Source organism: Rhododendron vialii, chromosome 12a, assembly GCF_030253575.1.
Source record: "Rhododendron vialii isolate Sample 1 chromosome 12a, ASM3025357v1".
NCBI lineage: Eukaryota > Viridiplantae > Streptophyta > Magnoliopsida > Ericales > Ericaceae > Rhododendron > Rhododendron vialii.
This window is the reverse complement of record NC_080568.1, coordinates 32,451,645-32,477,578: the sequence shown is the minus strand read 5'-3', so window position 1 is coordinate 32,477,578 and position 25,934 is coordinate 32,451,645. Positions and strand designations below refer to the sequence as shown.

Below are 25,934 nucleotides of genomic sequence, written 5' to 3'. Positions count from 1 at the left end.
ATAAAACAATAGTCCAAAACCGGACCGGACTGGTTAGAACCCACTCTGGATAGAACTTGCCCCTGGATTTATACATATGGAGTATAAAACAATAGCCATTGGTATTCCAACCGTTCTATTAAAATGGATGGATACGTAGAGATAGTTGTGATATAGTTTCAAGATCGAACTTGAGAACTTGATATATATGAATGACTAGCTTAATTCACCACTGTATGCCTGTAATTTTGGACAAAGGCTTGCCTTAAAATATATTAATAAGGGTTTGTCGATCATCTTTAAGTCGTTCATTTACCCATTCATAACAAACAAAACGTAATTTTATTTCTGCTGGAACTGTTTTTCTGATGACAAAGCACTGAGTTCTAAGCTATTTATACAAGAGAGATACAAAAGAAACACACATCAGTCTTAGCCTTGTGATTGGATGAAAGAAGAGCACACGGATTGCTGAGCTGGAAGCAAGCTGAGCTGGAGATGAACAGAATAACCAACTGCACTAAATGACTTCTAACTGCCCTTTCTAACAGCCCTTAATGAGCTTCCTTAACACATCTCGATCCATTCTGCTCCTCCTCTATTTCTATTTCTAACTCCCTTTTACCTTATCATTCTGTTGAGAGAGAGAGAGAGAGAGAGAGAGATGGGGGACATTGATGTTGATATTTTTCTAGAGACCTTGAAGCAGCTTATAACGAGCTCCAACTCTGATTTGATCATAGCCAAGAAAGATAAACTTCAATCTCTTGAGAACGAGATAAAGTACCTTAGAGGGTTTCTCAAGATTACAAAGAAGAAACGCAACGAATATTTAGAAGTGATGAAACTTGTTATGCATATCAGAGACGTGGTATCCAAAGCAGAGAACATCGTAGAACTATTTGTAAGTCATGCTTTCAAGACTGATGCCTCTCCATTTCAAAACAACAATAAAAAGAAGAAAAAGAAGCAGAAAAAGAAAGAAAAGAAGAAAAAGAAGAAGGCTATTCGTGAACATCAGGATCATCTTTCTTGGGTCCTAGAAAGTGTCAAAAAGAAGATCAAGAGTCTTATGGCTAACTTGAAGGAGATTTACGATGAGAATATGTATGACATTAACGGAGTAGCAGTCAAAAAACCCAAGCACTCTTCTACAAAAAGTGAAGGTATATTGGTAAATATTTTTCAGTATTTTAAGATTCAAAATAGTTTAGTTTCTATAAAACTCATGAGGTGTTCTATGCTTTCAGTTTCAACTAAGTCGGGCATGAGAATAATATCACATCTTTAACAGAGAACAAATTTTGCAGAGCAGCCCCTTTAATTGATTCCATCCCTTGCTAAAGCTGGAAGCCCTAATAAGACCAAATTAACTTTAATTAGACCCAATCCACCAATTTACAGTAGTAACTACACGATCAAGTCAAGTATATACTGCATGACTAAATTCTCTTCTCCAAGGGAATTTATAACTTGATACTTTCTGGGTCAGTCCACCATGGGGATCAATGATCGATCTAATGCTTTTCCTCTTTTCTGATTTTTGGCTTTAGTTCTCCGTAATTTCTTGTCATCTCCTCCTCAGCATGCATATGATATTGGAGGTTTAAGCCTCCAAATACCTACGGCACAAAATCAAGCATAATACTTCAAGTAACAATACAAATAGACTTAGCGAGGATAAGTTAGAAGGCGCTTTTGTGAACATTTTTAAAAAAACTCACCTATGCACACATTCATTCATATATATATATATATATATATATATATATATATATATATATATATATATATTCATATATGTATAGACTGTTTTGGACACCGTTGTGTCTGGATTTGTGTTTAAAAGATGTGTTTCAAGACTTTAGGGACAAATATTGGCTTGGTTAAGAATCAAAGTTTTGTGTTGTTCACTGCTCCATGTACCCTTATCGAGTTTTCTTAATAAAAAAATTTTGTCGATAAACAAAAAAAACTTATCATTCATATCATCAACCATAACAATACAAAACATGGGCCATAATAATGAGTATTATAGGCAGGCTAATGCTACAACAAACCCTCAATTTAGCGTTAGTTCAATTGATTTGATACAACCACAATTGTTTCCTTTTGGCTCGTCAATATTATATCAATCAGACGTACAACTACTTAAATGAGAGTCTTGTCAAATAATTCATTCATAATGGGAATCATGGGATATGAGAAATTGTTGAATTCCAAAACGCAGATAATTTATTTTTTATTACATTTACTACCCCATAACTTTTGGCTTCTCCCTTGATCGTTACCCTTCCTTTTATTTCCATTAGGAGGATCAAGTTCATCAAGAGGGAAAAGCACATCCAAAGTAGTAGAAGAGAAGACGCTGGTTGGTTTCGAGGATGAGGTAGAGACGTTAATGGGAAAGCTTCATGATAGTGGAGAAGGTGGACGGTTGGAGATTGTATCAATCATCGGTGCCGGTGGTGGCGGCAAAACCACATTGGCTGGAGAAGTGTATGATCATCCTTTGACGTTGCATAAGTTCGAAATTCGTACATGGATCAATATTTCTCAAAACTATAGCAAGACCATGAAGAGGGATTTGTTAATTATTATTCTGGAATCAGCTTCCCCAGGAAAATATAAAGATTATGGGGAGAGTAGTGAGGATAAGTTGGGAGAAAAGGTATATAAATGCTTACAGGGTAGACAATATCTCATTGTCATGGATGACATCTGGGACATTGAGGCTTGGAATGATATCCAAAGATCATTCCCTAGGGAATGCAAGGGGAGTAAAGTGTTGTTAGTTAGTCGATTACGTCTTCAACCAGATGGCGTCCCCTACGTCCCTCATTGTTTGGATCCTTTACCAAAAAGTTGCAGTTGGGAGTTATTACAAAAGAAGGTATTTGTTTTAAAAATAAAATGTTGTACGTAATATAACTAGAATAGTGAAACAAGTGCATCATTATGTTGTTCTCATATGTTTCCAATTTATAATTTCTTTTCAAGTATTTCTATTTTGAAACATTTTTTATTCTTGTCATATAAATTCTTAAACTTCTATTGCTTGGATCAAGTTGTATGTAATTACAATTCTAGACATCTAATATCGTCCATATATATCCAACAGGTATTCGGGAAGAAACAATGCCCACCGGAGTTGGTGGACATCGGTAAGCAAATGGCAGAAAAATGTAAAGGACTACCGCTCGCGGTTATCGCAATAGCTGGCATTCTAGCAACGGAAGACAAGACACTCGAAGTATGGGAGAAAGTTGCCAAACATTTAAATTCAATCATTGCGAAAAGTTCGGAGGGTTGCATGGAGATACTAGAACTTAGTTACAATCACCTGCCTCTTCATTTAAAAGCGTGTTTTCTTTACATTGGAGGACACCCCGAAGATTCTGAAATCCCCATACGTGAGTTGATATGGTTATGGATTGCAGAGGGATTTATTCAGCAAAGTGATGGGGGAAAAAACTTGGAAGCCATAGCAGAAGATTACTTAATCGATCTTATTAATAGAAGTCTCATAATGGTAGGTAGGACAAGTAAAACCCATGGAGGAATTAAAGCATGCCGTATCCATGATCTTCTGCGTGAATTATGCTTGAAAAAAGCAGAGGAAGATAATTTTCTTGTGGAAAATTACGGTGATGATTCTTTTTCACCATCGGCTACAAACAAGCATCGTCGCCTCTTCATTGGCAGTAAGTTCTTACAAAACTTTCCCCCAAGGCCTTGTGCTCGAAACATTCGATCTTTTCTGTACCTCTCCTTGCCGAACTCCTTAGATTCATCGCTTATACAGAATCTGTCATTCTTTGTTGAAAACTTCAAACTTCTCAGGGTGTTGCATTTTATGTCCGCTACAAGTGTAGGAGAAATAGGAATAGGAGATCTAGTTCATTTGAGATACTTAGCACTCACATTACCAATCGATCTGCATTGTTTTGATGACCTCTTTGAGCGAGGACCAAATTGTTTTCACTACCTCTCGAACCTAGAAACCTTTAACGTCCAAGTTACATTCAGGGGCATGATTTCTTTGCCTCGCCATATAGTTAAGATGGTTAAGTTGAGGCATCTATATACTAAAATTGGGACATTCCAATATCATAATGTTTGTAATTATGATGAAGAGGAGGGGAATATGTTGGATAGCTTACAGACCTTGCACCGAATGTGTGCTTGTGAGCATTGCCTGCGTTTGCTGGAAAGGACTCCCAATCTAAGGAAGCTAGGACTTCATGGAGATCGACGTCTTCATATTCTCGCCGACCTAGAATTCTTAAAATGCCTTGAGATACTCTATGTCGACGAAGCAAGTATTGGCCGCCTGAAGCTTCCTTCGACTCTTACGCGGCTAACTTTGATACAGACGAGATTGAAGTGGGAGGAGCTGTCAATAATCCTCCAAACCCTACCGAGCCTTGAGGTTCTCAAATTATTAAACAAAGCCTGTGTGGGACTAGTTTGGAACACAAGTGAACTGGAGGAGGGGTTCTCTCAACTCAAGTACTTGAAGTTTAGATGTATGAACGTCGAGGAGTGGAATGCTTCCGAAGATCAATTTCCGAGACTTGAGGTCTTACAAATCGATTGGTGCGCAAAATTGAAGCAGATCCCAATTGATTTTGGTAATCTAAACGAACTTCGCGAAATTAAGATACGGTGTTCCAATTCCACTCTAGAGGAATCGGCCAGGGAGATTCAGGAAAGGCAAAGAAATACAAAAGGTGATGATGATTGCGTAAATACTATCTTCCACAAAAATTATGCAATATCAGATGATGATTTGGTCGATCTGCAAGAGCTGATGAGTCGGGTCAGAAAGTGAGGCGTTGGGACGTGGAGGTGATTTTCAGTGGGGGTTGTGCAAATGGAACCACCGTGTGTATAATACTACTCCAGTGGAGAAATGGTTTTCCAGTTACTATTAATGGAGGTTTGCAGGGCAAGAACGCAAGTATCTCTGTTTCCATTTATCTATTCTATTCTACGGAGTATATGTTATAAAGCATGAGTCGGGTTTTAATGTTCGTCAAAGGACCAAAATTTTGCCTTGTCTATTTTGACCTCCGTTTAGTTTTTTTACTGCGATAGCTGATTTGTCATTCGATTCCATGCTTCCGTTCAATAGATAAGCAAAGGATATGCTCATACACAACACCTTCTTCATCTACCCAATACATAAATCGAACAATCATGCATTCTCTATTTTTTTTTCTTTCATATAACTCAAGTGTACCAGACCAGCTTACCAGACCAGCTTACGCACACCTCAACTAATCTTGGGAGCCCAATTAAAGTCGGAACAAAGCTTCATACGGACGGCTCCAAAAGAATTGATAGCGCCCAAGAGATTTCGAACCTAGAACCTTGGGGTGATTTGGGTCTCAAAACCAACCTCTCTCTGTGCGCACGGTCCCTAATAAATTCTCTATCTCTCTTCACTCATTACTCAAAAAACTTCCATAAAAATTCAAGCCGAAGAAAGTCTTAAATTGTTGTCTATAACTGTTCAATTGGTCATTGGTTCCATCTCCAGCCCCTTGATCATATTCCACATCCTCCTACTTCTATACTTGGCTGCTTGCTTTTCTCGATCAAGCATTCCTGGGCTTAGCAAAGAGCTAGGGTAGTAGCATCTAGGGTGGCAGCAATGAGATTTTCCGAAAGAGTCAACGTAGCTCTTGCTTTTTATTTGCATATGGTAGAAGCCTAATCAACTGCTCGGCCACCTCTTTAGCTCATCTCTTGTCAACGCTAGCTAGCAACTTACAATATAATGATGTCATTACTAACTCGTGAAGTGAAGCTCAATCTTTATTCATAAGTTCAACACTAAAACATAGAACCGGATCGAGGTAAGGATTCGCCTCGATCCCCAAGGTTTCTACAAAAATTCAGATGTCCAAATTCTTTTATACACTTAGGTTGAGTTCCACATAACTTTTTGAAAGTTGTCTTTATTCAAAAAAAAAGTTTTGCGTTCGTTAGTTTTGCGCCAAACTTTTATGAATTATTGATTTCGTCTCGATGAGAGAAAATGCAAAAGTAAATATTTTTTGTTTGCATCCATTTTTTTTTTTTTTTGGCAAACATCCCTTTTTAAGCTAAAAAAAGTGGATATTTTACAAAATATTTGGGAAAAAGTTAAATTTTTTGGGGTTTTCTGATTCATCTCGTCCAAACGAATTAATAATCCACAAAAATTTGGCGCAAAACTAACAAATGTGAATTTTTCTAATAAGGACAGAACTCACTTTTTGCACTTTTTGCTCAACCTGATTCTAACGTTTGAGAATCTTATCGATTAAAAACAAATAAAATTTTACTAACAGGACTTTTTCGTTGCTACAAACAAAATATAATTTTACTAACACTAGCGTTGGCAACTTTTCCAAAACGCCACCATAGCGCACTTTTTATCGGTGTTTTACAGAAATGTCATCTAAACATGGCTATAGGTAGTTTAATTACTGTCAATATTTTTACCGCCATAAACGCCACTAATAGTTTGTGCCGACACTTGTAGTAAATAGCGCACGACCCCAGAAAGCAACATCACATTTGTAATAAAGTGGGTGTTTTTTTTGTGTGGTACCAATCATCCAATGAGTTATTGAGTTTAGCTACTTGCATAACTCTGTCTCCCTAATATTTCTGAATAAAGTTGGGTTGCAAGAAGACAAATGAGTTGTTGATCGAAGGTTATAGCTAGGTAGAGCTTTACACAGGATGGTATAGTTTGAGTACACTCTGCATAATTTTACATATTAATTCCTATAGTAAACGATGGCTTAGGGATAAACAAAGAGTTGCAGTACCAATTAATAATACTAGTTCAAGGCAGGCCCCTAGCCTCTGAGCGCTCACGATGGCTCTCAAACTAACTTTTTGAGTTGTTTTTCCATTTAAGGAAAGACTTTCCTAGATGATCTGCACATCCAACTAGGACGGAAAGGTTAATTTTGGGCTACCAGTGTCTCCCACGGGTCTTGTGGCTTTCTTTGTGGCGAGCCCATGTTATAGCTAGCTGTTAGGGGGAATCTAAATCCAGTGTCTCCCGCGGGTCTTGCGGCTTTCTGTGTGGCGAGCCCATGTTATAGCTAGCTGTTAGGGGGAATCTAAATCCATGGAAAGGCCATTGATATTTCAAGAATTTAATTAGGTCTAATACATCCTCTACTGCAGCAACATCTCCAGTAATCCCATTTTAATCGAATGGTTGGATAAATGCAGGCGGCCTGCCCCCCAACCATTCACAACATATGAAACGATGGAACTATTTCATGTGGCAGAAAATCTGATGGTATAGGTTCAACCACCAACGTTAGGATGCAGCTGCTCTACTGAGAGCAAATCGCAGAAAAATGTGAAGGATTATCATTTCTATTGGTTGAAATAGAATGGGTCTCATCATAAAGTGATATCATATTTATCAAAAAATATATTACTTCGTAAGCATGATATAACTTTGTGATGAGATTCACACCATTTCAACCAATAAAAAGGAAAGTAATATTTACCCTCTTAAGTGAATGATGGTAAACCAAATTTCACTCTAAAAATATTAAAATCATTGGAGAGAAGTAGATGTGATATATATAGTTTCGGGATACGAACTTGCACATGCACGGATAAAAAAAAAAACTTACACATGCATGGCCAGAACTTTGATACTCCAGTATATATGAATGACTAGCTTCATATTAGTCAAAGGCTTCCCTGGAATAATTTATCATCACTGGATTGGTTGCCTGCGCAAGTTGCAATTAATCCCACTCAATATATTAATAAGGCTAAAAGTACTTCACTACAAGAAAATCGGGATCTAGCAACGGTCAAAAGCGTCACTAAGGAACACAAAAAGCGTCGCTAAAGGCTATACCAACGGTTCATCTTTAAGTTGCATTTCCATTCCATTCTGCTAGTCTTCTATTTCTAACTCGATCCCCATTCATCCCATTTTGCTCATCATCTATTTCTAACTCCCTTTTACCTGATCAATCTGCGGGAAGAGAGAGAGAGAGGGGTAACATTGCTATTGATTTTTTCTTAGAGACCTTGAAGCAGCTTATAACGAGCTTCAACTCTGATTTTATTATAGACAAGAAAGATCAACTTCAATATCTTGAGAAGGAAATAAAGTACCTGACAGGCTTCTCAACAACACAGAAACCAACCATTATAAATATGCATTTGTATCCGTTATATACTGTGTGTTTGGTTGAAGCTTTTATTGTTGAGCCAGTCCAGTTTGTAGTTGACAAAATTGTTGGAGTAGGGTTATTTCAAATAATTGGTGATGATTTCTTTGGTGGTTTTATCTTCATAGTCTGGAGACTTTTTCTCTAGCACCTTCAATTGTTCTATGAAACATGTATCACTGTGTCCTCTCAAAAAATGTTTGCTCCAATTTTCCCTTGCCTGCATCATCTTCTATGCCTTTTATCATCTTCTATTCCCAAATCATGTGAATTTTGTGGACTTTCTGTATAGTAGCTTACAACACGGTTAAATCAGGACATACTCTGGCTTATTGGAGTTTCTTCGAAACATATAAATTAAAGTATGTTTTCTCTGCAAGTTTGAATATCAATTTAGTTGTCCTGGCATTTAATAGATGAGTTTTGAGTTATTTTTATTTTTATTCGCATTTTTATGAGGAATGCAGGTATAGGCGAGTACTTCACAAGAGTTGACCACAGAAAGCAACATCCTATTTGGGGTTGGAGAACGGATTTGTTGTTATACTACAAAACTATGTCAAACCTCGAATTTTCTTCCAAATTTTTCTGATCGCTCAACTTCGTTATCGACCTCATCACCAAATCACAGGATGATTTCACAAATTGCAATTGAACAATTTTTATATATAGTCAAGAGAAATTCCACTAGCATGATCGCCCAGATGTGGAAAAACAATTCAACACATTTGTGTTGATGCTTTCCCTCCAATCAGTTGACAACTTGCATAATACTCCCTATTTATAAATTTTTTAGTAGAGTTGGTACTAGTTTCTACACGTGGTACCAATCAGACAATGAGTCATCGATTGTTACATGATAGCCATTAACTAGATATTTTACTTTGCATAATTTAATTTTTGTAAATAATGTAGGGTTGCAATTTGTATATATATACCTGCTACCAATCAGGACGATAATAAGTTTTGGGCGCCACTATTCGCAGTCCTTTATTTTCTCTCGTAGCCCGTTACATTTCGGTAAATGATTGTTGAAAATCATAAATAGCATTTCAGTAAATTGCTGTTGAAAACAAGATTATATTTCGGTAACTACATGTCGAAAATATGTTTAACTTTCGGTAAACAACTGCCGAACATGCATTTTCGGTAAACATCTGTTGAAAAAAATATTATATTTCGGTAATTGAATGTTAAAAATATATCTTAATTTCGGTAACTAACTGTCGAGTATAATTGAAAATTTTTAACTGGCTATGAAAATAAATAGAGGGCTGCGAATAGCAGCACCCTAAGTTTTTCAGGGCTGGTCACTCTCTACTGTTGTAATTTTGTAGATAAACAAATACTTGTCGCTGGAATCAACTAAATTCTGCCTATTTAAAAATCTTGTGGGGTTGCAACTTGCATCGGTTACCAATCAAGATAATTATTAATTATTCTAGCTAGGCAGCTGTCGGCTAGTGTTGTCAGCTGTCGGATAGGGTATAATTAGGGGTGGCAATTTGAATCCAGACTTATTAACAAATTCAGATCTATCAACTAAAAAATAGACCCAATCCAACTCATTTATTAATTGGGTAAGAATGGGTCCAAATTCAACTAACCCATTATTAGTTGGATCTTAATTGGGTATCAATTTGGTCAACTTAAATGACCCAATGGGTCATGAAAGTAACCCACAAAAGATTCTCACTTCTTTACCAAACCCTACTGCACAAAATTCACAAGTCACACTGAAAAATCAAAAGAAAAATTGAACAGCTGAACCCGACTATCTTTCTCTCTCTAGATACAAATGTGATTGAATTTGCCTCAAACAACTCTCTCTCTCTCTCTCTCTCTCTCTCTCTCTCTCTCTCTCTCTAACAATGGTCAGATATGATTGTCGATTGTCATCTGTCTCTAGTTTCTTTTTTCAAAATTGTGAGACGTCCACCGTGGTTATACGAAAAAAAATTGAATAAAAACAAAAAAAAAGATATATACATCTCGCAATGGATTAGTTTTGATTTTAATCGAATAGAAAATTCAACTTATAAATGGAATTAAAGTTGGCTTCTTCGTGGCTTGTTTTTTTGTCCTTATTTAATTTTTTTCGCACTTATTTTGTTTTTCATTAATTTTTTGTGGATTATTGTTTCGATATGACAGGAGGAATCTAAACAAAAATAAACCAATTTTTTTGTCTTTATTCAAAAAAATATTAATTTTGATCGTAATTTTTTACTTTTTAGATTCTTCTCGTCATGACAAAGTAATAATCCTCAAAAATTTAACAAAAAAATAACAAATGCGAAAAATATTTGAATAAAGACAAAAAAATTGGAAGGAGAGTAACAAATGCGAAAAATATATTGCTTGGTAAGCATGACATAACTTTGTAATGAGATTCACACCATTTCAACCAATAGGAAGGAGAGTAATTTTTATCCTCTTAAGTAGATGGTGAACAAAATTTCACTCTAAAAATATTAAAATCAATGGAGAGAAGTAGATAGTTGTGATATATATAGTTTCGGGATACGAATTTGCACATGCACGGATAAAAAAAAAACTTGCACAAGCATGGCCAGAACTTTGATACTCCTATATATATGAATGACTTGCTTCATATTAGTCAAAGGCTTGCCTTGAATAATTTATCATTACTGGGTTGGTTGCCTGCGCAAGTTGCAATCCCACTCAATATATTAATAAGGCTACAAGTACTTGTTCTCATCTTTAAGTTTCATATACATCCTGTTTGTTCCCAAATGTAAAAATTGGCCTAGGAACAGCGAGTAGTGCAATTTTAGGCCTGATGCGGGCGTGCCAGGACTGAATTGCCGTTCAAATTCGTATCAAAGCCTGAATGCCTCAAATCTGAATTTGTATTGAGCGGATTGTGTACAACCTTAGGGGTGAGGCTGTATATGGTTCGTGATTTGCCTTATCGGGATAAGGATTTAGAATTTCTCAACCGTTGATGAAAATGAAAAGAAAAAGAAACAAGGTGCGATGAAATTAAAAGAACTTCATTAACAGTTTAGACCCCACACTGAATAGGACCTGCCCCTGGATTTATATGGAGTATAAAACAATAGTCCAAAATCGGACCGGACTGGTTAGAACCCACTATGGATAGAACTTGCCCCTGGATTTATATGTATGGAGTATAAAACAATAGCCATTGGTATTCCAACCGTTCTATTAAAATGGATGGATACGTAGAGATAGTTGTGATATAGTTTCAAGATCGAACTTGCACATGCGCGCATGGCCAGAACTTGATATATATGAATGACTAGCTTAATTCACCACTGTATGCCTGTAATTTTGGACAAAGGCTTGCCTTAAAATATATTAATAAGGGTTTGTCGATCATCTTTAAGTCGTTCATTTGCCCATTCATCTCGATCCATTCTGCTCCTCCTCTATTTCTATTTCTAACTCCCTTTTACCTTATCAATCTGCTGAGAGAGAGAGAGAGAGAGATAGATGGGGGACATTGATGTTGATATTTTTCTAGAGACCTTGAAGCAGCTTATAACGAGCTCCAACTCTGATTTGATCATAGCCAAGAAAGATCAACTTCAATCTCTTGAGAACGAGATAAAGTACCTTAGAGGGTTTCTCAAGATTACAGAGAAGAAACGCAACGAATATTCAGAAGTGATGAAACTTGTTATGCATATCAAAGACGTGGTATCCAAAGCAGAGAACATCGTAGAACTATTTGTAAGTCATGCTTTCAAGACTGATGCCTCTCCATTTCAAAACAACAATAAAAAGAAGAAGGCTATTCATGAACATCAGGATCATCTTTCTTGGGTCCTAGAAAGTGTCAAAAAGAAGATCAAGAGTCTTATGGCTAACGTGAAGGAGATTTACGATAAGAATATGTATGACATTAACGGAGTAGCAGTCAAAAAACCCAAGCACTCTTCTACAAAAAGTGAAGGTATATTGGTACATATTTTTCAGTATTTTAAGATTCAAAATAGTTTAGTTTCTATAAAACTCATGAGGTGTTCTATGCTTCCAGTTTCAACTAAGTCGGGCATGAGAATAATATCACATCTTTAACAGAGAACAAATTTTGCAGAGCAGCCCCTTTAATTGATTCCATCCCTTGCTAAAGCTGGAAGCCCTAATAAGACCAAATTAACTTTAATTAGGCCCAATCCACCAATTTACAGTAGTAACTACACGATCAAGTCAAGTATATACTGCATGACTAAATTCTCTTCTCCAAGGGAATTTAATTATAACTTGATACTTTCTGGGTCAGTCCACCATGGGGATCAATGATCGATCTAATGCTTTTCCTCTTTTCTGATTTTTGGCTTTAGTTCTCCGTAATTTCTTGTCATCTTCTCCTCAGCATGCATATGATATTGGAGGTTTAAGCCTCCAAATACCTACGGCACAAAATCAAGCATAATACTTCAAGTAACAATACAAATAGACTTAAGGAGGATAAGTTAGAAGGCGCTTTTGTGAACATTTTTAAAAAACCTCACCTATGCACACATTCATATATATATATATATATATATATATATATATATATATATATATAGATATATATATATATATATATATATATATATATATATATATATATATATATATATATATTCATATATGTATAGACTGTTTTGGACACCGTTGTGTCTGGATTTGTGTTTAAAAGATGTGTTTCAAGACTTTAGGGACAAATATTGGCTTGGTTAAGAATCGAAGTTTTGTGTTGTTCACTGCTCCATGTACCTTTTTCGAGTTTTCTTAATAAAATTTTTTTGTCGATAAACAAAAAAAACTTATCATTCATATCATCAACCATAACAATACAAAACATGGGCCATAATAATGAGTATTATAGGCAGGCTAATGCTACAACAAACCCTCAATTTAGCGTTAGTTCAATTGATTTGATACAACCACAATTGTTTCCTTTTGGCTCGTCAATATTATATCAATCAGACGTACAACTACTTAAATGAGAGTCTTGTCAAATAATTCATTCATAATGGGAATCATGGGATATGAGAAATTGTTGAATTCCAAAACGCAGATAATTTATTTTTTGTTACATTTACTACCCCATAACTTTTGGCTTCTCCCTTGATCGTTACCCTTCCTTTTATTTCCATCAGCAGGATCAAGTTCATCAAGAGGGAAAAACACATCCAAAGTAGTAGAAGAGAAGACGCTGGTCGGTTTCGAGGATGAGGTAGAGACGTTAATGGGAAAGCTTCATGATAGTGGAGAAGGTGGACGGCTGGAGATTGTATCAATCATCGGTGCCGGTGGTGGCGGCAAAACCACATTGGCTAGAGAAGTGTATGATCATCCTTTGACGTTGCATAAGTTCGAAATTCGTACATGGATCAATATTTCTCAAAACTATAACAAGACCATGAAGAGGGATTTGTTAATTATTATTCTGGAATCAGCTTCCCCAGGAAAATATAAAGATTATGGGGAGAGTAATGAGGATAAGTTGGGAGAAAAGGTATATAAATGCTTACAGGGTAGACAATATCTCATTGTCATGGATGACATATGGGACATTGAGGCTTGGAATGATATCCAAAGATCATTCCCTAGGGAATGCAAGGGGAGTAAAGTGTTGTTAGTTAGTCGATTATGTCTTCAACAAGACGGCGTCCCCTACGTCCCTCATTGTTTGGATCCTTTACCAAAAAGTTGCAGTTGGGAGTTATTACAAAAGAAGGTATTTGTTTTAAAAGCAAAATGTTGTACGTAATATAACTAGAATAGTGAAACAAGTGCATCATTATGTTGTTCTTATATGTTTCCAATTTATAATTTCTTTTCAAGTATTTCTATTTTGAAACGTTTTTTATTCTTGTCATATAAATTCTTAAACTCCTATTGCTTGGATCAAGTTGTATGTAATTACAATTCTAGACATCTAATATCGCCCATATATATCCAACAGGTATTCGGGAAGAAACAATGCCCACCGGAGTTGGTGGACATTGGTAAGCAAATGGCAGAAAAATGTAAAGGACTACCACTCGCGGTTATCGCAATAGCTGGCATTCTAGCAACGGAAGACAAGACACTCGAAGTATGGGAGAAAGTTGCCAAACATTTAAATTCAATCATTGCGAAAAGTTCGGAGGGTTGCATGGAGATACTAGAACATAGTTACAATCACCTGCCTCCTCATTTAAAAGCGTGTTTTCTTTACATTGGAGGACACCCTGAAGATTCTGAAATCCCCGTACGCGAGTTGATATGGTTATGGATTGCAGAGGGATTTATTCAGCAAAGTGATGGGGGGAAAAGCTTGGAGGCCATAGCACAAGATAACTTGATCGGCCTTATTGATAGAAATCTCGTAATGGTAGCTAGGAAAAGTAAATCCCACGGAGGAATTAAATCATGTCGTATCCATGATCTTCTACGTGAATTATGCTTGAGAAAAGCAGAGGAAGATAATTTTCTTGTGCAAAATTATGGTGATGATTCTTTTTCACCTTCGGCTACAAACAAGCATCGTCGCCTCTTCATTGGCAGTAAGTTCTTACAAAACTTTCCCCCAAGGCCTTGTGCTCGAAACATTCGATCTTTTCAGTACCTCTCCTTGCCGAACTCCTTAGATTCATCGCTTATACAGAATCTGTCATTCTTTGTTGAAAACTTCGAACTTCTCAGGGTGTTGCATTTTAGGTCCGCTACAAGTGTAGGAGAAATAGGAATAGGAGATCTAGTTCATTTAAGATACTTAGCACTCACATTACCAATCGATCCGCAATGTTTTGATGACCTCTTTGAGAGAGGACCAAATTGTTTTCACTACCTCTTGAACCTAGAAACCTTTAACGTCCAAGTTACATTCAGGGGCATGATTTCTTTGCCTCGCCATATAGTTAAGATGGTTAAGTTGAGGCATCTATATACTAAAATTGGGACATTCCAATATCATAATGTTTGTAATTATGATGAAGAGGAGGGGAATATGTTGGATAGCTTACAGACCTTGCACCGAATGTGTGCTTGTGAGCATTGCCTGCGTTTGCTGGAAAGGACTCCCAATCTAAGGAAGCTAGGACTTCATGGAGGAGATCTACGTCTTCATATTCTTGCCGACCTAGAATTCTTAAAATGCCTTGAGATACTCTATGTCAACGAAGCAAGTATTGGCCGCCTGAAGCTTCCTTCGACTCTTACGCGGCTAACTTTGATACAGACGAGATTGAAGTGGGAGGAGCTGTCAATAATCCTCCAAACCCTACCGAGCCTTGAGGTTCTCAAATTATTAAACAAAGCCTGTGTGGGACTAGTTTGGAACACAAGTGAACTCGAGGAGGGGTTCTCTCAACTCAAGTACTTGAAGTTTAGATGTATGAACATCGAGGAGTGGAATGCTTCCGAAGATCAATTTCCGAGACTTGAGGTCTTACTAATCGATTGGTGCGCAAAATTGAAGCGGATCCCAATTGATTTTGCTAATCTAAACGAACTTTGCGAAATTAAGATACGGTGTTCCAATTCCACTCTAGAGGAATCGGCCAGGGAGATTCAGGAAAGGCAAAGAAATACAAAAGGTGATGATGATTGCGTAAATACTATCTTCCACAAAAATTATGCAATATCAGATGATGATTGGGTCGATCTGCATGAGCCGATGAGTCGGGTCAGAAAGTGAGGCGTTGGGACGTGGAGGTGATTTTCAGTGGGGGTTGTGGAAATGGAGCCACCGTGTGTATAATACTACTCCAGTGGAGAAATGGTTTTCCAGTTACTATTAATGGAGGTTTGCAGGGCAAGAACGCAAGTATCTCTGTTTCCATCTATCTATTCTATTCTATATTTTATGTTATAAAGCATGAGTCGGGTTTTAATGTTCATCAAAGGACCAAAATTTTGCCTTGTCTATTTTGACCTCCGTTTAGTTTGTTTATTGCGATAGCTGATTTGTCATTTGATTCCATGCTTCCGTTCAATAGATAAGCAAAGGATATGCTCATACACAACACCTTCTTCATCTACCCAATACATAAATCAAACAATCATGCATTCTCTATTTTTTTTTTCTTTCATATAACTCAAGTGTACCGGGCCAGTTTACTCGCACCTCAACTAATTTTGAGAGCCCAATTAAAGTCGGAACAAAGCTTCATACAGACGGCTCCAAAAGAATTGATAGCGCCCACGAGGTTTCGAACCTAGAACCTTGGGGTGATTTGGGTCTCAAAACCAACCTCTCTCTTTGCGCACGGTCCCTAATAAATTCTCTATCTCTCTTCACTCATTACCCAAAAAACTTCCATCAAAATTAAAGCCGAAGAAAGTCTTAAATTGTTGTCTATAACTGTTCAATTGGTCATTGGTTCTATCTCCAGCCCCTTGATCATATTCCACATCCTCCTACTTCTATACTTGGCTGCTTGCTTTTCTCGATCAAGCATTCCTGGGCTTAGCAAAGAGCTAGGGTAGTAGCATCTAGGGTGGCAGCAATGAGATTTTCCGAAAGAGTCAACGTAGCTCTTGTTTTTTATTTGCATATGGTAGAAGCCTAATCAACTGCTCGGCCACCTCTTTAGCTCATCTCTTGTCAACGCTAGCTAGCAACTTACAATATAATGATGTCATTACTAACTCGTGAAGTGAAGCTCAATCTTTATTCATAAGTTCAACACTAAAACATAGAACCGGATCGATCTTATTAATAGAAGTCTCGTAATGGTAGGTAGGACAAGTAAAACCCATGGAGATTTTCTTGTGGAAAATTACGGTGATGATTCTTTTTCACCTTCGGCTACAAACAAGCATCGTCGCCTCTTCATTGGCAGTAAGTTCTTACAAAACTTTCCCCCAAGGCCTTGTGCTCGAAACATTCGATCTTTTCTGTACCTCTCCTCGCCAAACTCCTTAAATTCATTGCTTAAACAGAATCTGTCATTCTTTGTTAAAAAAAGTCAAACTTCTCAGGGTGTTGCATTTAATGTCCAGTACATGCCTAGGAGAAATAGGAATAGTAGATCTAGTTCATTTGAGATACTTAGCATTGACGTTAAATGGAGAACTTTACTGGCGTGCACCGAATTGTTTTCACTACCTCTCGAACCTAGAAACCCTTAACCTCACAGTTCCATACACCTTTTGGGAGCAGACCATTTCGTTGCCTCAGGATATAGTTAAGATGGTTAAGTTGAGGCATCTATATACTAAAGATGCGATATTCGAATATCATCATGTTTCTAATTATGATGAAGAGGTGGAGAATATGTTGGATAGCTTACAGACCTTGCACCGAATGTGTGCTTGTGAGCTTTGCCTACGTTTGTTGGAAAGGACTCCCAATCTAAGGAAGCTAGGACTTTCCTGCAAAAAAGACGGTCTAAATATTTTGGACCTAGAGTTCTTAAAATGCCTTGAGATACTCTATGTCAGGTTCTGGGACGTTTGGCTGATGCTTCCTCCGACTGTTACGCGGCTAACTTTGTCATATACGTACATGAAGTGGGAGGAACTGTCAAAAATCCTTCAGACACTGCCGAGCCTTGAGGTTCTCAAATTATTAGAGAGCGCCTGTAGGGGACCAGTTTGGAACACAAGTGAACTTGAGGAGGGGTTCTCTCAACTCAAGTACTTGAGGTTAGAAGGTATGGATATCGAGGAGTGGAATGCTTCCGAAGATCAATTTCCGAGACTTGAGGTCTTAGTAATCGAAGCATGCAAAAAATTGAAGCGGATCCTAACTGATTTTGCTAATCTAAACGAACTTCGCGAAATTACGATTAGGGGGTCCAGTCGATCTGCAGAGGAATCGGCCAGGGAGATTCAGGAAAAGCAAAGAAATACAAAAGGTGATGATGATTGCGTAAATACTACCTTCTTCTATAACAAAGTAGGCTTTTAGTTAATTTTCTAAAATTGTTTGCGACCCTAATTAGAACCGAATCAGTTCTACTGAATCAACTTTTGTACTTTGTAGATTCATGAAGATTTAATATTTATGCCGTGTTTATTTATGTTCTGTTTTGAATTTAATTTCAATAAGTATATTTGAATTTCACTTCGTGGAGATTGGAAACCCATTTCGATTCAGAGGTAGTATGATTTCATAGAAGTTTAACATTCCAATCGATTTTTTAAGCTCAATCTGTTTAAATATTGATAGAGGTTTCGTGATCGTTAGGAACGTGGAATTTATGCCGATTTGAAATTTCCAAATGCTTTTGGGGTTTACTTTGTTTATGTTTTATTTGAGAGTTACATGAGAGTCACTATTTTCATGTCCAATTTGGAATGCTTGAGATATTGAAACACGCTAAAAACTCCTCCACAGAACGCCACTATTTGAGAGTTACATGAGAGTCACTATTTTCTTGGGGGAAACCCTTATGATTTTATGATCCTCTTGCATTTCAGAAATGGACACCTAACCATGATGTGTTTGGACCTTGGTCTATGGTGTGACTTCTAAGTCCTGTTAATGTTCTTTATGAAAAGTTTTGGTCGCCCTTATATATGTTCTTCTCCTTTTCTGATTCTCATCTCTTGCCACATCATAGCTCTGTTGGAGGCAAGAGAGCACACACACACAACTCACAATATGAAGAAGATGATAAATTTTTTTTTTTTGCTCGGCAAAACGAAACTTTAATAACACTCGTAAGGATACATCGAGCATGCTCGAACAAGGAGGATTACATAGATACTAGATCAAACAAGAAAAACGAAACAACTAAAGCAATACCCTCCAACAGAAAGTTGGATGGCAAATTAACAACTCACCACTCGAACAAGTTACAGTTTCAACAATCTAACTCCATCCAGAAAAATCCTAAAGTCCTCAACCGAATATATCTTTATGTTGAATTTTGCCTTTACTCACATTGCGACTCTAGTTTTAATCAAATCACCCACTTCCCCAGCACTTGTAGTTGCATTGTTGAAAACATAAGCATTTCTTACCAGCCACAAAGACCACAAAGTTGCGAAGAACATAGCTTCCCACGAATGTTTTTCCCACTTCCTGAATCTGTTGTGACCCCACCAAATAAAAAGGTCTTCCACAGAGACAGGGCAAACCAATCTCACATGCCACCAATCCATAATACGCGACCAAACATCTCAAGAAAATTGGCAATGCAAAAAAGGTGTTGTGATGTTTCCAAGTGCAACGAGCAAAACAGGCAGAGTACAGATTGACCCTCGGAAAATTAGATTTCTACCCAATAGCTCAACTCTAGTGGCCACCTTGGATTGAATAGCCATCCAAGCGAAAATTTCCACCCTTGGGGACAAAGGTTTTTCCAGAGATTTTCCAATACCGGACTTCTTGAGTGCTCATCATTCTCCCACTGATTGTACACTGATTTTACCAAGAAGTGATGGCCCAAAGACCACTTCCAGCTAACAGTGTAAAGACCCGATGTTTTTAATAAATAATAATAATTACCACAAAAAAAATATTATTTTGCTCATTAGTTTATTTAATGCGAAAAATTATTTATGTCATATCACACCAATTTTATTTCCGTAATTGATCGTGCGCGCGCTTACCCAATGAATGATTTTACTAATGTGTGCATGTGTTGTTCCGTACCAAATCCTTCGCCCAAATTTGTTTCGGCCGAGAGAGGGAAACCAAATCCCTTAAATTCCTCCCCTTTTTCCTCCCAATGAGACAACACAACAATAACCATAGGCTATTATCCCCCATGGAAAAATCCAAAACCCAATTTTATATCCCCCTTCTCCATTTCATTTTCTTGTTCCCAGGCTATACACATTTCGGCAGATAGAGAGGGAGAGAAATCTCAGCCGGCCACCACTCCTCCATTCTCCAACCCCAGCCGTGTACTTTCATTCAATCATCTAACTTTTCATTCAGATTTTCGGATAATGAAAAGTTTTATGATTGGATCGAGCACCTATAGGTATCGGATTGAGATTATTTTTTACGGGAACCCTTGAAAAAATGTTTTACATTTAATGAACGGCTCGGATGATTTGTGTGGGACCAGTGGTGGGCCCCACAATAAAATCTGTGCACAGATTGTATGTGTGTGTAGACTTTCTGTTAACTAGATATTTTACTTTGCATAATTTATTTTTTGTAAATAATGTAGGGTTGCAATTTGTATATATATACCTGCTACCAATCAGGACGATAATAAGACCCCGTTCCAGAACCCTTCTTATTTTATAAGTACTTATTTTGAAACTTCTTTTTCAAAAATAAGAACCTTTGTTCCACAAAATCCAAATAATAAGCCCTCTTCTTATTAGGTGACTTGTGTAATGCCCAAAATGCCGGTTCTCCCTGCATAGACATCCAAAATGATTGAGGGGCAACAAAGACATTTCGCACTTGGGCTATGGGATAAAACGACGTCGTTTTGGTCTTACTTTTTAAAAAAATAAGAAGACAGCACTTTCTGAAACGGTGGTTCTTTTTGGACAAAAAATAAGAACTTTTTGTTGTTATGGAACCCAGCCTAATTTTTCAAGGCTGGTCACTCTCTAATGTTGTAATTTTGTAGATAAACAAATACTTGTCGCTGGAATCAACTAAATTCTGCCTATTAAATTTTTGTGGGGTTGCAACTTGCATAGGCTACCAATCAAGATAATTATTATTAATTATTCTAGCTAGGCAGCTGTCGGCTAGTGTTGTCAGCTGTCGGATAGGGTATAATTAAGGGTGGCAATTTGAACCAGATTCATTAACAAATTCAGATTCATCAATTAAAAAATAGACCCAATTCAACCCATTTATTAGTTGGGTAAGAATGCGTACAAACCCAACTAACCTATTATTAGTTGAGTCTTAATTGTGCATCAATTGGGTCAACTTAAATAACCCAATGGATCATGAAAGTAACTCACCAAAAATTCTCGCCTCTTTACCAAACTCTACTGCACAAAATTCTCAGGTCATACCGGGAAATCAAAAGAAAAATTGAACAGCTGAACCCGACTATCTTTCTCTCTCTAGATACAAATGTGATTGAATTTGCCTCAAACAACTCTCTCTCTCTCTCTCTCTCTAACAATGGTCAGATATGATCGTCATTTGTCTCTGGTTTCTTTTTTCAAAATTGTGAGACGTCCACTGCGGTTATACGAAAAAAAATTGAATAAAAATAAAAAAAAAAGATATATACATTTCGCAATGGGCTAGTTTTGATTCTGATCGAATAGAAAATTCAACGTATGAATGGAATTAAAGTTGGCTTGTTCGTGGCTTGTTTTTTTGTCCTTATTTAATTTTTTTCGAATTTTTTTGTTTTTCATTAATTTTTTTGTGGATTATTGCTTCGACATGACAGAAAGAATCTAAAAAGTAAAAAATTATGAGCGAAACCTAAATTTTTTGAATGAAGACAAAAATAAGCCAATTTTTTTGTCTTTATTCAAAAAAATATTAATTTTGATCGTAATTTTTTACTTTTTAGATTCTTCTCGTCATGACAAAGTAATAATCCTAAAAAATTTAACAAAAAACTAACAAATGCGAAAAAAATTTGAATAAAGACAAAAAATAAGCCACTTGAATACGCTGCGATTCGGTAACTAAGAGCAACCAATATGGTAATTAAGTGTACATGGGTAATTTGGTAATTTTTGTAGTAGAGGGATAGTATGGTAATTTTAGTGTACATGGTATTTTAGCTCTTTAAATTTACAGGGGTAATATGGTCATTTTAGTATACATATATATTTTAGTCATTTTAGTATATCGTATGTAATTGGATTAATGGGCGGGTCGGATGTGCTTTTAAATAAATGGGTTAGGTTGGGTATGGGTAATTAGACTCATAATTAATGGGTCTAAATGGGTCAATAACCCATTAAAGATCCAACCCACTTACAACTTACCCATTTTGACCCAAATCCGCCCATTTGACACCCCTAGCAACAATATTCCCACCAAATTCTAGTGGGTGTGGGTCCTAATTGCGCCACCATTGCATACAAACTCGCCATAGATGTTTTTAAAATGCTCAAGCTGTTAGGATTTCACGTCTTATCGATTATAGCATTGTCTCCAAAATCAGAGATCATTCAATATCAACGACCGCATGATCAGAAGACTTTTACTACGTTCAGAAGCATTGAAGTCTTATGAGGAAATGACGGCCCAGGACGTGTTTTGATAATTAATACCTATCAAGGACAAACTAAGAACATTTGTTAATGTTGAAAATGTCCTTGATAGGTATTAATTATCAAAACACGTCCTTAGCCGTCATTTTCCCAAGTCTTATAGCACACCACTTGAACTTCACTTGAGAGTTTTTTTTTTCTTTTTCTCGCGATCAGAACCATCTATCTTTAAGTGATAATGGGTTAGATCATACTTTCCAACATTCTAGTTGGTCAATTTTTGTGATAATTGATCGAATGGAAAATACGATATATTTTTTTTTTAATGAGAGAGAGACCTTGAAGCGTTTGTGGAGACGTGAGAAGGCTCCAAATCCTTGATGATCACCGCATGCAAGCAATCCAATTGGTGCTTGATGGAGTCCAAGCGCGAAGCCGCCATCCTCTTTAGATCCGAGATCATGCTCAGGCTCTTCACATTCAACAGCGATCTGACGACTTTCTGGATCTGCGTGGGGCTCGATGCCGCATCGTTCTTCTTCCTCTTCTTCGAGGATGAAGCAGTGAGTGTGTGTGAGAGAGACTCGGGCTAGTTGGGAAATCATCATCACGATTGGCGTGTCTGACCTGAAGTCACGAAATGAGGGAGAGGGATGGATAGGGTTTAAAGTCGTGTTTTGGACATATATAAACAACCAATCTGGTCCGGTTCAGTTGGGTCTGTTTTTGAAGCCACGCCGATCGAAAAATCAAACTGATTTTAAGAAAATAGAAATTCCTAAACCCAAGCCGAACCGGATTTGAAAAAGAGAAAAATAAACCGATCAGGTCCAAGTGATACACAATGGAACAGCGAATATGCATGAAATTTCATTGTGTCTCGCGGTTATATTGGGGGTGCGACGGTAGATGAAGACGTAAAAATTGTCACTGTTATATTAGGGTACAACGGTATAGGAATATCGGCCATTACTTAACATATATTGGCCGATATTCCTCTCTCATCTTGAACCAAGCCACATGCAACCTCCCCAATTTGCAAAGTAACTTGCTATATACGTACACAAAATGACGTGTACAAGTCTAGATATCTCTCCAGAATCATGTGACATATATGTAGACCCTACAAAATATTTTGAGGTTCACGTGTATCAGATTGTTTCACACACACACACACACACACACACATATATATATATATATATTTATTTATTTATTTATTTATTTATTTATTTATTTATTTATTTATTTCTGTTCACATTATAAATACGGGTACACAGTCTTTTCGATAAATTTAAGGATATCAACATGGTTTATCATTTGAATTTTTCAGTGTGATTTTCATTTAGTTAGTATTTGCAATTTCTTCAATCACACTATATTCAAAACGGTGATCAAAAGATAACAAAATGAGGATTGGTACAATCCATGACATCCGGACCATGAAAGTAAATCCATAGTCCAGATTTAGCACTGTGAATCTGGACCATTGATTATTTTCATGGACACTTTCATGGTCCGGATATCATGGATCCTATTGTTTTTGTAGCAAAATAACCTACCTACTTCAATTTAGTAGGTTTTCCCAGGCCATATACAAGTTTTGTATACTACGTACATTGAAATTTGTATAGCATTGTTCTACCAAATAACCTTATAGCTAACTTGGTACATCTGCGTTGCTATTGCAGGCAACCTGTTGAGGAATGGAAACTTTGAAACTGGTCCGTACATATCCCCCAACACATCCTGGGGTGTCCTAGTCCCCTCCAACATAGAGGACGCCCACTGCCCTCTCATAGGTTGGAGCGTCATTTCCCTAAAAGCCGTCAAATACATCGATTACGCCCACTATTTCATGCCCGTAGGCAACCGAGCCGTACAATTGATGGCCGGACGAGAGAGCATTATTGTCCAGACTCCAGATCGTCAGGACCACGCCCGGCAAGGTCTACGACCTGACCTTTTGCGGTTGGGGATGCTTGCAATTCCTGCGAGGAGTCTTTCAAGGTACCCTACGAGTCCTCGGGCAAGGGTGGGTTCAAATGGGCCAAGCACAGGTTCACCGCGTTTTCGCCTATGACCCGGGTTAAGTTCTTCAGCTCGTATTATCACATGAAGAGCAATCACTCGGGGCCCCTTTGCGGTCCGGTAGTTGATGATGTGAAGTTGGTGGTTGTTAACGCTCCGCCGAAACGCATAGCGCAACATAAACATGCTTGATCGTAGCGATCAATCGAGCCTTGTTGCAATAATGGTCGAGACATAGTAGGAGTGTTAATTTCTTGAATTGGAAAGTAATGCTGTCCCAAAGCGTTCTAAAAACTTTTTTCAAAAATGTTTTTTTTTTTTTTTTTGTGATTTTGTAAGTCTATTATACCACCAAGAGTCATTGTCATGGCTTAAGCCACTACACATTATGATGTAGTGAAGGTGTTTTTTAACCTTGAATTGTGTCACAGATGTATCCATACAATAAATGAAGTGGAATTTTATTGCTCTTTTTTTTTTTACCAAAATTAAACTCGATTTATATATAAAAGAAAACACAGTACAATAAAAACGGACACTACCGATCCGAAAATACAGAAAATAACAAACAAAATAAAATACACCAAACAAAACAAAAGAAAAAAGAAAAACCGTCTGGAGCCAAGACGCTGGAGTTGGACCCCATCGATCACACTCGTGAAGAGGGGTTGGAAGTGGCCAGGTATGAACACAGAGCAAACTCTCCTAGATGGACCCGCCACACCAACTTGAGCTCGTTTCCGCCGCAGACTGAAGGCTGCAAACACCGCCACCGATGCCGTTGAACTGGTTCCAAGAAATCAGATTTAGAAACCTAGAACTAGCTCCTGAGTTCAAAAATGATGGGGAGAGTGGGAGATCGCAACTCTCTAAGGAGAGCGTCTCAACCATCTCGCAACTGTGGTAGGAGAGGAGAGCAGAGAGAGGGATTGGAGAAGAGAGGAAAACTGGAGGAGAAGGGGATTGAGAGGTAAAGAGGCAGGAAGAGAAGAAAAAGAGGGAACAAAGGAGAGGGGAAAGAGGGCCGCAAACGATTCGAGCAACTCGCGAGCTCGACCTGTTTGACAAAAACTCTACTCGATTAAAGAGGCTCGTTTAATAACTAACTAAGCTCGGCTCGTTAAGGCTCGAGCCGAGCTCGAATTCGACAAAGTTCGGCTGATTACAACTCATCGTAATATCCTTTGTTCTGTTTTACCAGTGATGCACATGATGCTTACCAAGTGCTTTTAGATCCATTGTTTCCTCGTTCATTTGCTGTGGAATTTTTTTATAGAAACTAAAAAGAGCGATTCAATATTTCTTTTTTGATTTCCTCTTTGATTAATTTGTTGGTCAATATATAATTTTGGATTCCGAAGATTAGTTGATGTGTGCATAAATCGGCTCGGACACTTGATTATAAAAGAAGAAGAAGAGATTACATCCTGGATCCCAAACTATACCCAGACATTACGAGCTGTCATCACCTGAATTTGCCCACAAATGGCTTGTAGGAGTTTCTCGTCACAAAAATGATAAAATAAATTAACAAATGATTATCTCTCTTGTACCAATTTATTAATATCCTCGGGACTTGATAGGATACATGAAAAATGAAACGTGAAAGTGTCCATGAAAGGAAATGAACAG

At 37.4% G+C, this 25,934-nt stretch overlaps 3 protein-coding genes and 1 long non-coding RNA gene across 4 annotated transcripts; 3 read left to right on the top strand and 1 right to left on the bottom strand.

Moving 5' to 3' along the window:
* Positions 1–562: 562 nt before the first annotated feature.
* LOC131309784 (uncharacterized) lies at positions 563–8,151 on the bottom strand. The gene is made up of 2 exons (XR_009194998.1): positions 7,982–8,151; positions 563–604 (listed from the first exon to the last, which is right to left on the bottom strand). It is a non-coding gene; the product is annotated as an uncharacterized LOC131309784 (long non-coding RNA).
* On the top strand, positions 575–5,066 carry LOC131309783 (putative late blight resistance protein homolog R1B-16). The gene is made up of 3 exons (XM_058336392.1): positions 575–1,145; positions 2,292–2,872; positions 3,101–5,066. Exons 1-3 carry the CDS (start codon positions 644–646, stop codon positions 4,811–4,813), a joined length of 2,796 nt encoding a protein of 931 aa, XP_058192375.1. The 5' UTR covers positions 575–643; the 3' UTR covers positions 4,814–5,066.
* Positions 8,152–11,580: 3,429 nt separating the features above from the next.
* On the top strand, positions 11,581–16,130 carry LOC131309782 (putative late blight resistance protein homolog R1B-16). The gene is made up of 3 exons (XM_058336391.1): positions 11,581–12,132; positions 13,331–13,911; positions 14,140–16,130. Exons 1-3 carry the CDS (start codon positions 11,670–11,672, stop codon positions 15,853–15,855), a joined length of 2,760 nt encoding a protein of 919 aa, XP_058192374.1. The 5' UTR covers positions 11,581–11,669; the 3' UTR covers positions 15,856–16,130.
* Positions 16,131–23,339: 7,209 nt separating this feature from the next.
* LOC131309684 (protein DUF642 L-GALACTONO-1,4-LACTONE-RESPONSIVE GENE 1-like) lies at positions 23,340–24,494 on the top strand. Its single transcript, XM_058336283.1, has 3 exons — positions 23,340–23,346; positions 23,963–24,281; positions 24,374–24,494. Exons 1-3 carry the CDS (start codon positions 23,340–23,342, stop codon positions 24,492–24,494), a joined length of 447 nt encoding a protein of 148 aa, XP_058192266.1.
* Positions 24,495–25,934: the final 1,440 nt, after the last annotated feature.

Coding starts and splice junctions, on each gene's coding strand:
- LOC131309783 (XM_058336392.1), top strand. CDS start 644: ATGGGGGACATTGATGTTGATATTTTTCTAGAGACCTTGAAGCAGCTT. Junction 1,146..2,291: donor CTCTTCTACAAAAAGTGAAG/GTATATTGGTAA, acceptor TATTTCCATTAG/GAGGATCAAGTTCATCAAGA. Junction 2,873..3,100: donor GGGAGTTATTACAAAAGAAG/GTATTTGTTTTA, acceptor TATATCCAACAG/GTATTCGGGAAGAAACAATG.
- LOC131309782 (XM_058336391.1), top strand. CDS start 11,670: ATGGGGGACATTGATGTTGATATTTTTCTAGAGACCTTGAAGCAGCTT. Junction 12,133..13,330: donor CTCTTCTACAAAAAGTGAAG/GTATATTGGTAC, acceptor TATTTCCATCAG/CAGGATCAAGTTCATCAAGA. Junction 13,912..14,139: donor GGGAGTTATTACAAAAGAAG/GTATTTGTTTTA, acceptor TATATCCAACAG/GTATTCGGGAAGAAACAATG.
- LOC131309684 (XM_058336283.1), top strand. Junction 24,282..24,373: donor CCTGCGAGGAGTCTTTCAAG/GTACCCTACGAG, acceptor TAAGTTCTTCAG/CTCGTATTATCACATGAAGA.